Consider the following 16854-nt stretch of genomic DNA (forward strand, 5'->3'; position numbering starts at 1 on the left):
GCTCCCGTCCCACCTTTTTTTGTAATGTCCCCATTATCAAATTGAGCAAATATTTTCCAAGAAACAATCAAATTTTTCAGTTTTTAACATTTGATGTTTACTTTGTGGCTTTATATGATTTACAAATCATCGCATTCTATTTTGTATTTAACATTTTATGCAGCGTCCCAATTTGTTTGGTGAATTATTTTTTTTAAATACATCCAGAACATGGGGAGAAACTGTTAATCTTGTCTGTCTTTTTGTCAGTCCTTACCAGCAGGGATGATGACTCAACCCGTCGTCCTCATGCCCTCTGTGTATCAGCAAGGAGTCGGATATGTGCCCATTGCAGGTCAGTCCCACTCACACACACACACACACACACACACACACACACACACACACACACACACACACACACACACACACACACACACACACACACACACACACACACACTAAAATGAGCTGGCCATTTTAGAAGAATCTCACAAGCCATAATAGTGTGGTGCTACACTTAGCTGGCTCCTTCATCAGCGGTGTGTCCTGTGTTGTAGGAGTGCCTGCAGTCTACAACCAGGGCATGGTGCCCATGCCGATGCCAGCAGGAATGCCCGCTATGGCGGCCCAGGAGCCCGTGTGCAGCGAGGAGGATCTGAAGGCCCTGCAGGACATGTTCCCTAACCTGGACAAGGAGGTGGTTTGCACTGTACTGGACGCACAGCAGGGGAACAAGGACTCGGCCATCAACTCTCTGCTGCAGATGGCCGAGGAGCTCTAACTACATAGACAATCTCCGAGTGGACATGCCGACACACATATGCATGCACACACACATGAAAATAGTCTTTACTCACAAACCCCCCGTCAGTCTTTTTTTTTCTCACACACACACACACACACACACACACACACACACACACACACACACACACACACACACACACACACACACACACACACACACACTCCTCCCACAGTGTGCTCACTCACATCCTGCAGCCAAATCTGAGATCCCACTTGCTCCGCCCTCTTTCGGTCACAGAGAGGCTGTTCCCCTTTATTGACGCCAAACATTTCAGATGAAGTTTGGACCGTCGGCTCACACGCAGCTGACTGCGGACCATCAAAACCTGTGTTCAGTTTGGTTCCAAGAAGTCTCGGCTTTAAATTCATATCAACGACACGTGCGTTTGAGTAATTAGGTTATAACAGGATCACAGTAACATTTCAAATATTGAATTGGCAGTAGTGTGACTTGGTGGACATTGAAAATTGTACGAGCCCACAGAAGTTACTGCTCTTAATTGTTTCAGTGTCTTAATATTGGACTGTCGCCATGGTAACTCAGTCTGTATTCTCCCCACCGATCCCAGCTTTGATTTGCACTTTATCTTCCATATGTCTGTGGATACCTTGCACCTGTGTGTTGTAACTTTCAGCGAGCTACTTCTGCTCCACACGTAGCTGTAAATGTTCGAAATTTAACTAACCGTTGTGAATGTTTTTAATTATAACAAATTTATATAGCGACGAGAAGAGTTGAGAATGAATAAATGACCCAGTTGGAAGAAACCGGGTTACACGTTAGCATCCCTGCGTAATGCCACATCACTCTGCCGAGTCGTTTTTCCACAACGATAACAAAATGTTTTGTTTTAACCCATTTTTTTGTTGATGTTGTCACTAAATAAGGATATGAAGATTTGAGGTTATAGCATAATTATCCTGTCGAGTCACCATTCAAACTATAGAGTTTTAAAGATGTGTGAAAATGATGTCATTTTCATGAAGGTGGAGCCCCCCACACCCCTCCACACACACACACACACACACACACACACACAGTCTGTGTGTTTCCGACTGTGACTTCCAACAGCATGAGCAGCGCTGCATGTCTACAGTCTTGTTTCAGCAACAGTGTTGGTGTTGTGGTTCCTGAAACTCTATTTACACCTGTTGGTCGCGAGGTTTCGTTAATGTGCTGTTTGCCAAAGGTCTCATTCCAGAGAGAAGTTGTGGCTTTCCAGAACGAATGGCTTTCCAGATTTTTTTTTTTTTAAATGTAGTCATATCACGTGATTCTTGTTATTTTCAAAACCACGCAGCATCTTCATGTCCAGGCTCTTTGGTCTTAAAATTTGATTTGTGGAATTTTAAAATGTTAATTTATTGCACATCTGGCAGATATTACAAAGTTTTTAAGCCAGAAGACGAGAACAAGTAGAGCAGCTGTGGAGTTCTTTACATGACCAGCTGAAGTAGTTGCAGGAACCATGTGAACCCAGCTGGAATCAGGTAGCGTGTCGTAGGAATGGAGAGTCTTTCTGAGAGCTTGTTTCCTTCCAAATGCCAGATAACACGTCCGTGTTTGTGAAAATGTTTTGTCATTTGCTTTAGAATACACAGATGTTCTTCAAAGAGTTCAGTTTTCTGTTCTTGATGTTCATTTAATTTGTTTTGCCCCACAAAGAATGCAGACTCAAATTGTTAATATTGCAGAAATATTTTAATAATTATCAGAGAAAAGATGAAGAAAGTTCATATCACAGTCGTATGTTGTAACGCTGAAAGAAAAGAACACTAAGTTGGGCGATTAAATAATAAAACCTTACAAGAATGCAAACGTTTTAAGGTTAGGTCTGAACTTGTGTGAAGTAGGAAGGACTAATCTGGTCTATGGTTTGGCCGTCGTTGCTTTGTCGCATTTCTCTTTGCTGCAGCTGCACGTTTCCACCCGAGTGTAGTCGTGCTGCACCTTGGAGCCGTCGCTGCAGGTCAGCTCCACCTGCTGCCGGCTGGTGGCGGCCTCCAGGCAACACTCGCATCGGTGAACCATCGCGTTCGCTTCGGCGGAATACCTACGAACACACAGACGACAGCTCTTATCCTCCGTCGGACTACAGAAACATTCAGCAGTGACATGATGAGCGTGAGGGTTCTGGGTATTACCTCATTCAAATATGTTTAATTCAGTTTGATTTATAGAGCACTAACATAGTAAAGTTACAAGTGTCGTAAACCAGTTTTAAGATTTTCATTTATTTTACACACACGCTGCTTTTTTGTTCAGCCGAGTTCCCCGACTGCAAATTTTTCTGCCCTGCGGCCTCCTAATATGTCGATCTAGCAAACTTTAAAAACATAAATAAAAAAGGAGAGGACAGTTGTTGCTACACAGGAAAATGTGTCAAAAAGTGGAAGAGCATTCTCATGGAAACCCAATATTCATGTTAAGATATGTTTTGACAGCAGTGACATCACCCATCGGTTTGTGAAGGGCCGTTATGACGCTTCGAGTTCAGATTTTTGGCCGGCGTCATCTTGCAAGCTCGGAGCGTTTTGGAGCAGGAAGTGACCATATTTGGACGAGCTAGGGGGGATGTGAGCGGTGGATCTGATTGGAAAGCAGGAAATACTACGTCCCGCCCACCGATAGCTGTAACCTGACTGCACCGCAGGCCTGTCAATCAAACAGACACGCCCCCAAAAACAGGTCTTTTTGAATCTTCTTTTCTAATGAATGAGCGATTATTTTCAGATGGACCTCCAGAAAACTAATAAGAAGGAGTGACTTTAGCTAACAACACCGAGATAACTGATGGACACATTTTATTCACTTTGGATTTGATGAGAGAAGTTGAATGGGAGTCTATGGAGCCGGAGGCTTTTTGGAGCCGACCTCTAGTGGCACTCGCTGGTATTGCAGCTTCAGGCCTAATTTTTCAGACCTGGAAGCTACGAACACTTTTATATCCAGTCTGTGGTTGTGATTTTGATTTTTTTTTTTTGATTTTATACACTTTATTAATCCCCGAGGGGAAATTTCTTCACTACAGCAGGGGGGCTCTCAGGGGGGAGATGCTGCAGCAGGCTGCCACTAGCGCGGCGCCAGGTAACCTGACCTGTGGTGCATGTTTTTGGATGAACATCAGACTCAACATCAGACCCTGCTGTGGGTCACCGGGCTGTATCATCATAAAGCTGCTGGGCCTTGATATTCACAGGCTGAGTGAGATGAGGCAGCCACTGCTGACAACCAACTTGAGACAACTAAACTTCAAATTACAGTGAAGACTAGATGGTTTTGCTGATGAAGTTCAACTTCAAATGTGGTGCAAAATAGACACTCACATGGACGAGCTTCCACAGTGTCCAGCGCAGGACGTCACGTTGACCGGCTGTGCGCTCGTGCAGTTGTTCACCTCGATGACTGTCTGCATACTCTGGATCTCGCAGACACTCCGGATTTTACCTGCAAGACAACAACCATTACACACCAACGCATGACACGCAGATTTAGGATTTAGTTATTGTTCAAATAGCATCCCATAACTTACAGGTTTTGCAGCATCCGTTAGCGTCAGTTGTCTCGGTGCCCTGGAGGAGGAGGAGGAAGAGGAAGACATATTGTGTGTTAGTTGTGTGGCGAAGCAGCAGATGGGGAGAAGAAGGGTTTCATCTGATCAACTCACAGGTTCACAGTCCAACGGGTTGAAGGGAGGACAGATGGTCTTGGTTTCCTTGGTGACAAGCTGTCCATTGATCTTCTTGCAGGTATACATCACACACTTGTCATTTGGGGGGATGTAAGTGCTGTTGACCTGTAACCAACAAGAAGAGCAGAGTTAAGTCAGCTGTACAACAAAAAAGGTTCTTCTTTCTCCTTTTTTGGCTCGAATCAAAACACGACACGCCCGAGTGCTGTTACATTTCCAGAAGAGAGAAAATCTGCCAAGAAATAAACTAACAACATCCAATGTAATTAATGGGTTCCAGTATTTTTACACCTTTTAGAAATGTAAGCAACTTTCATGTTTATTATAAGCTTTCAACTTAAATGACATTTATTTGGCATAACTGTTAATAGGTATAAAGGACTCTTTATATGGCTAAAAAAATAAAATAATATCCCTTTTCTTATTTTTTTTTTTGGTCTTTTAAACACACAGCAGCGGCACCGACCTTAATGATGTGCGTGTCCTGGTTGTCGGCTGTGAAGATGCAGCTCTTCTGCACACACGTCCCGCAGCACTTGTTAGGTGCAGTCTGATATTCATAACCCTGCAGATACCGTGAGGAACGGGGAAAAGAAGACCGAGAGGGGGATGCATCAGAACGAGGTAAACACACACATGAACGTATGAGGTCGATTCTAACTTTACAAATGTTCTGTTTTTTGCTGATAATGTCACAGTTGCATGTAGGTTAGGTTAGGTAGGTTATGTATTTTTTTTGTTCACTAATATGTGTGTGTCCTGTGATTGAACTTACTTCGGAGCACTTTGTATTGCAGACGACAGGTTTGCAGTTAATAATGTTGAGCTTGGTGATGGGATCCACTTTGGGGCCGCAGTGACACTCCTGGCAGGGCCCAGGTTTGAAAGGCGCTGGTGTTGCTCCTCCCGCTTGTGATGGTGCTGATGTTGCTCCTCCCGCTTGTGATGGCGCTGATGTCGCTCCTCCTGCTCCTCCCGCTTGTGATGGCGCTGATGTCGCTCCTCCTGCTCCTCCCGCTTGTGATGGCGCTGATGTCGCTCCTCCCGCTTGCGATGGTGCTGATGTCGCTCCTCCCGCTTGTGATGGCACTGATGTCGGTCCTCCCGCTCCTCCTGCTTGTGATGGCGCTGATGTCGCTCCTCCTGCTCCTCCCGCTTGTGATGGCGCTGATGTCGCTCGTCCCGCTTGCGATGGTGCTGATGTCGCTCCTCCCGCTCCTCCTGTTTGTGATGGCACTGATGTCGCTCCTCCTGCTTGTGATGGCGCTGATGTCGCTCCTCCTGCTTGTGATGGCGCTGATGTCGCTCCTCCTGCTCCTCCCGCTTGTGATGGCGCTGATGTCGCTCCTCCTGCTTGTGATGGCGCTGATGTCACTCCTCCTGCTCCTCCTGCTTGTGATGGTGCTGTTGTTTGTGATGGTTGACTTGTCTGCGGCGCATCAAGTGGTGGTTCTGATGGGTTCTCTGGTGTTGGTATCTTCTCACCAGGCTGTAGAATTATATAAAATTAATACCCCCCCAAACATCAATTCAGTATTCTAAGGAAGCTTTCACTTTTACCTACTCATTTATTCTGAGCAGAGGAAGAACAAATGTTTGTTGATTTTCCAGTGATCAATGGAAAATACAAATGCTGTGAGACGTCGTTTAACAAATCCCAAAATTTTGATTATATGCTCACCTGGTACTCAGTCATGTTGTAGACACATACACCTTTAGGAACTGCGGGACAAAAAAAGAAGAGACATGTTAACATTTACACTAATCCACAAGATAGAAATTGTAAATCAGAAACATGAACAAGGAGGCAACTTTAAGTCTTTTGCTTGTGAGGGCAAAACATCCAGCAAAAGTCTGCAACCTACAGATGGAGAAATGCACCGTCTTCAACTGCCTCACAAGTATTAGAGTTAACTAGATTATACAAACATGAGTTAATAAATCTATTAACCAGCTGTCTCTTATGGATGTGTTCATAAATTTAATTTCAAATGGTTTAAATGGTATCATCTAAGCTGTCATTTAGAAAATTAGTTTGTTTCAGATCACTCAGAGCAAGGGCGGATCATTAGTGATGTGGGCGGGTCATTTAGTGATGTGGGCAGATCGTTCAGTGATGTGAGCGGGTCATTCAGTGGTGTGGGCGGGTCATTCAGTGGTGTGAGCGGGTCATTCAGTGGTGTGGGTGGGTCATTCAGTGGTGTGAGCGGGTCATTCAGTGGTGTGGGCGGGTCATTCAGTGGTGTGAGCGGGTCATTCAGTGGTGTGAGCGGGTCATTCAGTGGTGTGGGCGGGTCATTCAGTGCTGTGGGCGGGTCATTCAGTGGTGTGAGCGGGTCATTCAGTGGTGTGGGCGGGTCATTCAGTGGTGTGGGCGGGTCATTCAGTGGTGTGAGCGGGTCATTCAGTGGTGTGAGCGGGTCATTCAGTGGTGTGAGCGGGTCATTCAGTGGTGTGGGCGGGTCATTCAGTGGTGTGAGCGGGTCATTCAGTGGTGTGGGCGGGTCATTCAGTGGTGTGAGCGGGTCATTCAGTGGTGTGAGCGGGTCATTCAGTGGTGTGGGCGGGTCATTCAGTGGTGTGGGCGGGTCATTCAGTGGTGTGAGCGGGTCATTCAGTGATGTGAGCGGGTCATTCAGTGGTGTGAGCGGGTCATTCAGTGATGTGAGCGGGTCATTCAGTGATGTGAGCGGGTCATTCAGTGGTGTGAGCGGGTCATTCAGTGGTGTGAGCGGGTCATTCAGTGGTGTGAGCGGGTCATTCAGTGGTGTGGGCGGGTCATTCAGTGATGTGGGCGGGTCATTCAGTGGTGTGGGCGGGTTATTCAGTGGTGTGAGCGGGTCATTCAGTGATGTGAGCGGGTCATTCAGTGGTGTGGGCGGGTTATTCAGTGGTGTGAGCGGGTCATTCAGTGATGTGAGCGGGTCATTCAGTGGTGTGAGCGGGTCATTCAGTGGTGTGGGCGGGTCATTCAGTGGTGTGGGCGGGTCATTCAGTGACGTGAGATTACTTGACAGTAAAAATACAATCAGAGAAAAATCCTGTTAATGTTAATTCTGTTCTTATTTGTTTCTCATTTGTTTCTTTTTTTACTTATAAAATAACAAAAATAACCAATAAGCGTCATTAAAGTATTGGATCAATTAGCAGTAGTAGTAGTTTTTTTGATAGTACCAGACCCAAACTGTTTTACTATGTTCATCTTGTATTTGCTGTCTGAAATTGATAGCGAAAAAAAAGTCTGATGGATTGATACAGTAACCAGCACACCTAGGAGGAAAAACATGTTGTTCAACAACAAAGCTATTTGTGGTACGTTTCTCAGACATACAGCTTTGTATTGCACATTGTACACCAGCAGGTAGGATACCTACCACACTTGAAAGACTGGCAGCAGGTGCTGTTGGTGACGGCGAGTTGGAAGCCCACTGAGCAGGTGACGGGAGCGGGACACAGGTTCACGTTGCATTCTGTTGGGGACAAGAGGATTATGGGTAGACGAATGTAAAGATTTGCTTTTGAAAACAATGTCAAAAAAACAGTTGCTTTCAGATGTTTAGATGATTCGGCACATTAGACACTTTGCTGAGTCATGCTCTCTTTTTAGAAAGGCCAAGCTCACGTTCGCCATTTTTATGAGATATACTGTAGGCTCCATATCTGTAACCTCTAGTGGCACTCTGTGGTATTGCAACTTAAGACACTTCCGCATCAGCCTCATTTTTCAGACCTGGAAGCTACGAATACTTTTATATACAGTCTGTGGTTGATAACCATCTCGGTGTGAGCGCAGTTATGTTTGTTAGGATTAGTTGTAAGCCAGCTAACAGAAAGATTATCCGGGTTTTGTCAAACCTATGATGTGGTCCAGGCTCCGGTTCTGACAGAAACAGAAACATTGTGTTTCCCAAAATGTTGAACAATTAGACTGAATGTGGTGGAGATAAAGACCACCTTCAGATGTGGTCTGGCAGATCCAATAACATTTAGATTTCATTGTGCTCTTTTTGTAATTTTAACCTGAATTAACCAGATACTGAGATTCAGATCACATGTTAATGCCGAGTGAAAATGGAGTATAAGATTTAAAGTTCTACACCAATCCCCTAAAGAGAAATCGATTCATTTTTTATGAGAGGCAGATTTGACCAACATCAACGGTCACTGATGGATTTACATCTTTGAAACTTTAACTGACCACATGACTGTGTTGTGCAGCAGCCGTCTGTTTTGTTGGCCAGCTGCTGGCCAGGCTCGCTGCAGTTGGGCTCCGGTACTGACGGGCACTGCACCGGCTGACACTGGATGCTCATGGAGTCCTTGTCACACTCGCAGGTGTTGCAGCCAGCTGTCCATTCATCACCAGGCTGGTTCAGAGAAGCAGAGCAGTTCAGACATACGGCTCACACTTCATACGTGAAGATACACGTGTCGGGCAGCGTTCTCACCTGTTTGGGTCTCCCATCGGGTCCAACACAATCTGAAATTCAAACACAGCCACGTGGTTGTAGATATGGAGGTGTGAGAGCTGAAGGTTTTGTTAAAAAATGTTTTCCGTATGATTCTCATCTTACCGCAGGAGGTCACACATGTGTCATAGACCATATTGAATAAAGTTGTGCCGGGAAGACAGAAGCAACCCTCCTTCGTCTGGTTGGTGGATGTCGTGCTGTTTGCCTGGAACTTCTTGTTGTATCTGATGTGAGAAGATGAATTACTGGTTGTTACAGCGGTGTGAACACTGTTTTGAAGGATGCAACAAGGCTCTGAGACTGGAAACCTTCACTTATGATGCAGAATCTTAAAAAATGTTATCTCCCAAATACAGTGAAGCTCTTTCATAACATATTTTTTTTATCATTATAATCAATTAATTGTCTATAACAGTTTTGTATAATTTTTTGTAAGATACTAAAATCTGTTGGATCAAAATGTTTTTGGAGATACTCACTTACAAGACATAAAACAACCTCCAGTGGGCATATTAAACACGCCGTGATTCAATGGTGTGAGAACATCAAGATACCAAAAACAAAACAAAAACCATCATATTGCTGAAATATACTTCACCTGTCGTTGCATGTAGGCTCCACAGGGGGCCCACAGGCCTTGTACACTTTGTTGTTTGGACACTTGTGCTCTGCAAGATGGAAAATATGTTCATATACACATTTTCCAGAACTCCATATTGTGCATTATTAACTATATATCTCACCACACAGGCCGTCGGTCGCATTCCTCCAGTCAATACAGACTCCGGCATCGGAGCACTCGGTGGCGTAGGCCTCCAGGCTGGAGCAGGTGTTGTTGCCATAGTTGCAGTTGTCAGATACACAAGATGTCACGAATTCTGCTACAGGTATGACTGTGTGGCACGGTGCAAATACACTAGGAGATACAGAACGGAATAAGTTTAAGACAACTTTACATACAAACAGTAACCAGAAAAATATATATTATTTTATGATGTAATAGAAATCAATGAAATAGGCCATTAACTTCATAACATAAAACATCTAGTCTTTGCTCTGTTGTATATTGAGGCCACACTTAGTAGTGGTGTTGTATCTACAGTACAATTTATAGAAATTTCTCTAATGTAAATAACATGGACATTATCAAGATGTCCTACTTTTTTTTAATTTTTTTTATTTACTTTCTTTAGGCACTCTGTTTGTTCTTGTGAATATGAGGAAAACAGGCTGTTTAGGAGTGAGGCGGTCTCTGAAGGGTGAACACGGCAGCAACACATGAGCCAGGCAGTGTCCTGAATCACTCACTCACTCGCTACTACAAAACAGGTGCACCTTTCATTTCTGTTCACAAATGTTGGAAACATGCACATTGTTGAGTTGACGTGCTCTGCTGCAGGAAGGTGATAAAAATGTCCAAAAGAGCTCCATTCATCTTTAAACCAGTGTAATTAAATCTGTATAAATTTGTGAAATGTTCCATCAGACCATAGCAATTTCATTTTTATCTAATCTACAGTTTATTCTGACATCATCGGCAGTCTCGTATCACATGAAGAGACAGAAATCAACGAGACAGGCTAAATCAAGAGAGAAACTGCCAATTTTTTTCAAGACGCTTGGAACAACGTACCTGCCAAGAACCATTAAAAAACATGTGCAAGTGTACCTTGGAGAACTAGTGCTGTTGTAAGGGCACCAATGAAAGCATCTTCGCTTTAATTTCAGTGCCTAAAACAGCACTGTACATCAATATAAAAAAGCAAATCCCAAAAACATCCAATATTTAACTACTATCAAAACAGTAATTAATGAGTCTTTAGGCTGTACAAGCTGATGGCTCCCTGGTAGCTGCCATATTCCTCTCTTTTGGTTAATAGCTGTGATTATGCTCTACCACTTCATACCACAGGTTCACCTTCATGCTAACTTTCAAGACTTTTCAGGGACTCAATTTGCCATCAAACTGAGCTCTTTCACATTTAAAACTGCAGCAGACACAAATGTCACAACCACCTAACATTTTATGGGAAATACAAAGCAAGTAAGAAAGTTTAGCACCAAAAAAAAAAAAATCAAAAAAGAAAGAAAGGAAATGCAACTAAAAAAAAACAGACATTTGCACACAAAAAAAATTGCATTTCTTCTGAACTGAGTCCTATTTTATGGCATTTCTTCACTTAACTGTAGTTCAGAGTAAAGTACTTTTTGCAGGGATTTGTTTGTGTGTTTTCAACTGATTCTGATGTTGAACTTTTGGCCCTTAAATATGGCAGCATTGTATTGCACAGGCACTGCAGCAGCAGATTGTGTCTCAAAAGACCTGACATAGACCTCACTGTCAGAGCTCTGAAACTTTTACGTGGTGGTAATCGAAGAGATAAAAGGATAAAGACATACAGTAATTAACCAACACAAAGCTACTCTCCAATGTGTAACTGTCCTTTTAAAACTATAAATTATAATAATAGTAATGTGTTTTTTCTTACCCGCTGGTGAGGACATCACAGATGGCAGGTTTGCAAGGGGGTGTTGTTGTTGAGGATGGAGGTTTTGTTGTTGAGGATGGAGGTTTTGTTGTTGAAGTTGGTGGCCTGACACAGGGTGTACCTGGGACCTCCCACTTGCCCGCAGAATCTGAACAGCTTTCCACCTGGCCATTCGGAGAACGGCATTCGTTGGCTTTGGAGTTGTCACAAGTCCCTGGAAAAGGAAATGCAGCACAATTTAACCAGAGCAATGCAACAACCGGCTTTCTGCACGGATTTACTTTTAAGAAACACAAATGATCAATTAAAGACAATTTGTGGCATTAAACAACTTTTCACAGTTCAACTTTTGAGGCTAATCTGAACCTAAGATCGTCTGTTGTGCTGTGGGGGTGAAACTGGCATCATTCATTAAAATACCAGGCCATTTTGAAGACGACTGTGAGGACTTCAGGGTGTAAATTGAAGATTGTTGATCAATTGGATCATCTTTCGAGCCAGACAACGATCCCAAGCATACAAGCCACAAAACCAAAGCTCAGTTCAGAAATATCACTATAAAGTCCCTGAGCGAATATCTCTTCCTGAATTCAAATCTCTTCGAAGGCAGCACAGACGTCAAAGATGACTAGTGAGCTTGAAGAATGACGACTGGGTTCTGGTGAACTCACCACATTGTCCCTCTGTGTTTCCCCCGAAGAGGGAATAAGGAAGATCGATGCTGAATGAGGAGCTCCTGTAGACCACCGTTGTGTTGATCTCCAGGATCTCCAATGTGACCACCATATCTGTGCTGGTGAGGAGCAGGACAGAATCGCTATAGGCAGGATAGATCTTTTTCTGATTCACGTACACCTGTAGGACAAAGAGACCAAACACATAAGACTGGGAACCAAGCACACCGGCTGTGCCGTGCATCATCATACTACTTTGATGAAGAGGTGACCCATTAGGGCGCTGCTTTACAGGCTGAATGATTTCTTACCACATTAACTGCCGTTCCTAAAACCTTCCTCTGAGTCAAAATTACGTTTGAGGATTGGTACGTAATACTGAGAGTCTTGGGACAGAACGTGCTGTCTGAAGAATCGCAGTTCTGGTTATTCACTATAATGGTCAAGTTGTATTTAGTAATAATCTCTTTGACCAGGTAGTAGGAGCAGTTCTCATTGAAATTGTATGATTTCCCATCAAATGTCATGTAGTTGGATCCACTCCAGACACTGCACACACCTGAATGATAAGAAGAACAGACAGAAAACATAAGTGTCTTCACCAAGAAGAATCCAGAAAATTGAACCCAGTCTGAACCAGTTTTCCACTTGAAATTTACAGATATATAGACAAAAAACATTTTCATGGTCCAAAATTGTTTTTTGTGTCATTTTTTACACATTAAATCACGAAAGTTTCTGCATTTGTTACATGTTTATATACTACACTGTAAAACATGATGTTCTGAAAAACTAAATTTGAGATCCAATATGTGAAATTCTGCCCCAAACACGTGTGCTGTATTTATCAAACAGATGGACGCAAAGCAATAAAGCTGTAATTAATTTACACCATTAATGATTGATGTAACTCAAACTAATTATAGACAGAGTTGTGGTTTCTGTTTGTTTGTGTATTACATTTAAACTTAAATTAAAATGTAATTGGTAGTGGTAAATCAGAAGCCAAATACAGGCAATTAGTAGCCAGAGAGTCAATGAGAACCACATTTACTCAAATCCATGTTCTTAATAGAGCTTGCCCTCAGTGCTTTCTAATCTATTGAGTAATGTTCATGCATTGAAAGGACTGCAGAGTCGTAGCACGGTGACACAAGTTTCTCTGCACCATATAAAAGTCAGAGATTTTGTATGTTTTTGAAAGTTTACATGTTCAACTTACATTCACATTCGTATTGAAAGCAGCATCCATTATCGTCATTGACCTTGACAGCACTACGTCCATTGGTACATATCGGTTGTTGCACGGTGGGACAGGCAACAGGTGCCATTGTGATCGTGCCATCGATGCATGTAGCTGTGGTGCAGTTGTCAACCTTCCAGGACTCTTTATTCTGAAAGGAGAGAGAGAAACAGGAAGTAATACGGAGAACCACAGGTGTGTCAAAAAATTAAGTGGATTTTTCTCGAGATGTGGGGCTCTATTTTTTTATACTCAGTGGCACTGTGAGGTGGAACCAGAAAGAATACATAATCATACATCATGATCAATCTTGGCCCAATCTCATATGCTACTTTCAACCATTGACTGTATATAAAAGTAGATGTAGCTTCCGGCTTTGAAAAATGAGCCCAATGCCAAAGAGCCTTAAGCTGCAATACCTCCGAGTGCCACTAGAGGTCTGCTCCAAAAAGCCTCCGGCTCCATAGACTCCCATTCAACTTCTCATAAAATTCTCAGTCAATAAAATGTGTCCATTAGTTATCTTGGTGTTGTTAGCTAAAGTCGCTCCTTCTTATTAGTTTCCTGGAGGTCCATCTGAAAATAATCCCTCATTCATTAGAAAAGAAGATTCAAGAAGACCTGTTTTGGGGGCGTGTCTGTTTGATTGACAGGCCTGTGGTGCAGTGCAGTGGACGGGACATAGTATTGGGTTTCCAATCAGATCGAATCAGATCCCCCGCTCGCTTCTGTCCCTTGCACCCCCGCCAAAGTAAAATCCTAACAGTTTAACAGAAAAGTCCCAATGTGTCTCTTCTTGGACACAAAATAAAATGCTTCACTTCAACTCTCCAGTCATGAATAAAAAAACACATTTTGTCGATCTCACACCTTTCTTGGTGGATACACATCATTGCAGTCCGGGGTAGTTGTAGAGGACACTGCTGATGTAGTGGCGGTAGAGGTCGGAGGAACTGAGCTTGAAACTGTGGGAATTGTCACGGTGCTGAACGCTGTCGTAGGAGAATGTGCAGTTGTGCTTGGTGTCGTAGGACATGGACTGGATTCTGTCTCAACTTTACAAGAAGCACTGCAATATGCAACGTAACACCACCCCAAGCCATCAGTAACGTTGTACAGAAAGTCCCCTGTGAAAAACAGATCATTGATCCAAGTTTAGTGCATGAAATATAAATAATACTGTTTCATAGACATTTTATTTAAGAGAGAAGACCTATGAAATTTGACTTCAAATGGCACTAAAAAGGTTTGCAATGTTCAGGTAATGAAGTATTGAGGGACTATTTTGCATTTACTCAGTACGAGTTAATGTTAAACATTAATACATGTTTAACAATTTATTAATTATCAGAATCACTGGTGATTTGTTTGTAAGTGGAAGCACAATTATACTACAGAGGCTTTCGCCCATTGTGTGATTTAAACTTTTATGAAACATACAGTCCTTCCAGGATTTCAATTTTTTTATTATTTAGTGAACTGGAAAAACCAGGAAGGGTTTGTGTAAAATGTAGACTTCAGGTGGGTCTATGAGGAATACGTTAAAATAGTTTTATACTCACTTCCAGTTGAAAGACTGCGATTTTTTTTGTGTGTGTGTGTGTGCATACAGTGGGTCTGTGTTGAATTAATAATATTTGTTTTTACGGGAGATGTGTTTGAATTGTATATTACAGACACAGATTTTATGTTTTAAAAAAGCTACATTACTCTTTTTTTTTTTAAATTTGAGCCAATGTTAAAAAATAAATAAATAAAACGAGTAAATATTTCTGTGATGTGCAGGATGCTTAATATAACCGAGAATGATTACATATTACTCTTTATCGGGTCGTTGTTAAAAAAAGAAAAAAGAAATCCTCTAAAACTTTTGCTGATTTTCACAATTTCAGCGCAAAAATATCACTCAAAACTCCACAAATTACATTGAAAACGTTTTGAAAAGCCACTGCAAAATCTAATATTTTTGATCGCATCAAATTGGAACCTCTGAATGTTGATTTTCGGGGGTCTAAATTGAGTGAAAAAATAGCATGAATGGAATACAAAAAAAACAACCTTTCAAGGTGAAAGTAGATGACGAGAAGAACAATTTCATTTTAGAATTTGAGGCTGAAAAGAAGGGTCTAAATAATACAGAAAGAGAAATTAACTTTGCATATGTATTGATAATAAAAAGAAGAAAGAGCATAATGGGTAACATGTCAAACAACCTACCGGGATAATGTGTAGTACCGTTGACAGTGCAGACGCATGATGCTAAGCTGGTGGGAATCTGCGATGTGGAAATGACTGTGGTCGTGGTCGGTTGGGTGGTTGCAACAGTTGTATGAATTGCTGTGCTGCCTGGAAGAGTTTGTGTTATAGAGCCAATAAAGGTTGTAGCTCCAGTTGTTCTTTGTGTGCTAAGAGTTGAAGCCACAATACCTGTTGTCTTTGAAACAGAGGGTTGTGTGACTACAGTTGTGTTTTGTGGTTGTCCAGTGACAACTTCACTGAAGGTTGTTTTAGGTGGCGTCGTGGCTTCAGATGTGGTCGTTTTGAATTGTTTGGTAGTGGTGGGAAGTGGTTTTATAGTTTGTGTAGTAACAGATGGCCTTGGTTCGAAAAATGTTGTTTCCTGGATTGTTGTTGTGACCACTGAGGTGGTCGTTTCTACAAGTTTGGTTGTGGTACCGTTTGTAGTAGTAATTGAAGGTGTTGGGATAGTTGTGGTACTAACAGAGGGTTTTGATGTCACAACAGTTGTTTCTCCTTTTGTTGTTGTCACTCCTTTCACAGAGGTAGACGTTACAGCAACAGTTGTGGTAGACTGTGTTATTGGGCCAGTAGTGACTTCAGTGGGCGGTTGTGTTGACCCACCAGTTACAGTTGTGACCTCAGGGGTGGTCGTTTCTACAAGTTTGGTTGTGGTACCCTTTGCAGTCGTAATTGAAGGTGTTGGGATAGCTGTGGTACTAACAGATGGTTTTGATGTCAAAAGAGCTGTTTCTCCCTTTGTTGTTGTAACTCCTTTCACAGATGTCGACGTTACAGCAACAGTTGTGGTAGACAATGTTATTGGGCCAGTAGTGACTTCAGTGGGCGGTTGTGTTGACCCACCAGTAACAGTTGTGACCTCAGGGGTGGTTGTTTCTACAAGTTTGGTTGTGGTACCCTTTGTCGTCGTAATTGAAGGTGTTGGGATAGTTGTGGTACTAACAGTGGGTTTTGATGTCACAACAGTTGTTTCTCCCTTTGTTGTTGTAACTCCTTTTACAGATGTCGACGTTACAGCAACAGTTGTGGTAGACTCTGTTATTGGGCCAGTAGTGACTTCAGTGGGCGGTTGTGTTGACCCACCAGTTACAGTTGTGACCTCAGGGGTGGTTGTTTCTACAAGTTTGGTTGTGGTACCCTTTGTAGTAGTAATTGAAGGTGTTGGGATAGTTGTGGTACTAACAGAGGGTTTTGATGTCACAACAGTTGTTTCTCCCTTTGTTGTTGTAACTCCTT

The 16854-nt window shown here is 42.6% G+C and overlaps 2 protein-coding genes across 2 annotated transcripts in view; one reads left to right on the plus strand and one right to left on the minus strand.

The window, feature by feature from the left end:
• tollip (toll interacting protein) overlaps window positions 1-2612 on the plus strand; it is a 4879-nt gene extending 2267 nt beyond the window's left edge. The window contains exons 3-4 of the mRNA XM_069688725.1: window positions 250-334; window positions 540-2612. Coding sequence (XP_069544826.1) covers window positions 250-334; window positions 540-763 — 309 coding nt within the window. The 3' untranslated portion in view covers window positions 764-2612. The remainder of the gene's footprint in view (window positions 1-249; window positions 335-539) is intronic.
• LOC138615101 (intestinal mucin-like protein) lies at window positions 2470-16849 on the minus strand (the record flags this gene model as incomplete). Its single annotated transcript, XM_069688726.1, has 19 exons — window positions 2470-2843; window positions 4117-4237; window positions 4323-4362; window positions 4458-4586; window positions 4948-5046; window positions 5257-5970; window positions 6163-6203; window positions 7856-7951; window positions 8680-8848; window positions 8930-8961; window positions 9056-9177; window positions 9552-9621; window positions 9697-9869; window positions 11443-11656; window positions 12114-12297; window positions 12428-12675; window positions 13339-13510; window positions 14230-14486; window positions 15577-16849. Coding segments are annotated over 19 exons (4338 nt in total), but the record flags the coding sequence as incomplete, so codon positions are not given.
• Between the last annotated feature and the right edge of the window lie 5 nt (window positions 16850-16854).

Source organism: Brachyistius frenatus, unplaced genomic scaffold (genome assembly GCF_029030835.1).
Source record: "Brachyistius frenatus isolate BFR_SWC_R1_liver_20210118 unplaced genomic scaffold, ASM2903083v1 Contig_691, whole genome shotgun sequence".
Lineage (NCBI taxonomy): Eukaryota > Metazoa > Chordata > Actinopteri > Embiotocidae > Brachyistius > Brachyistius frenatus.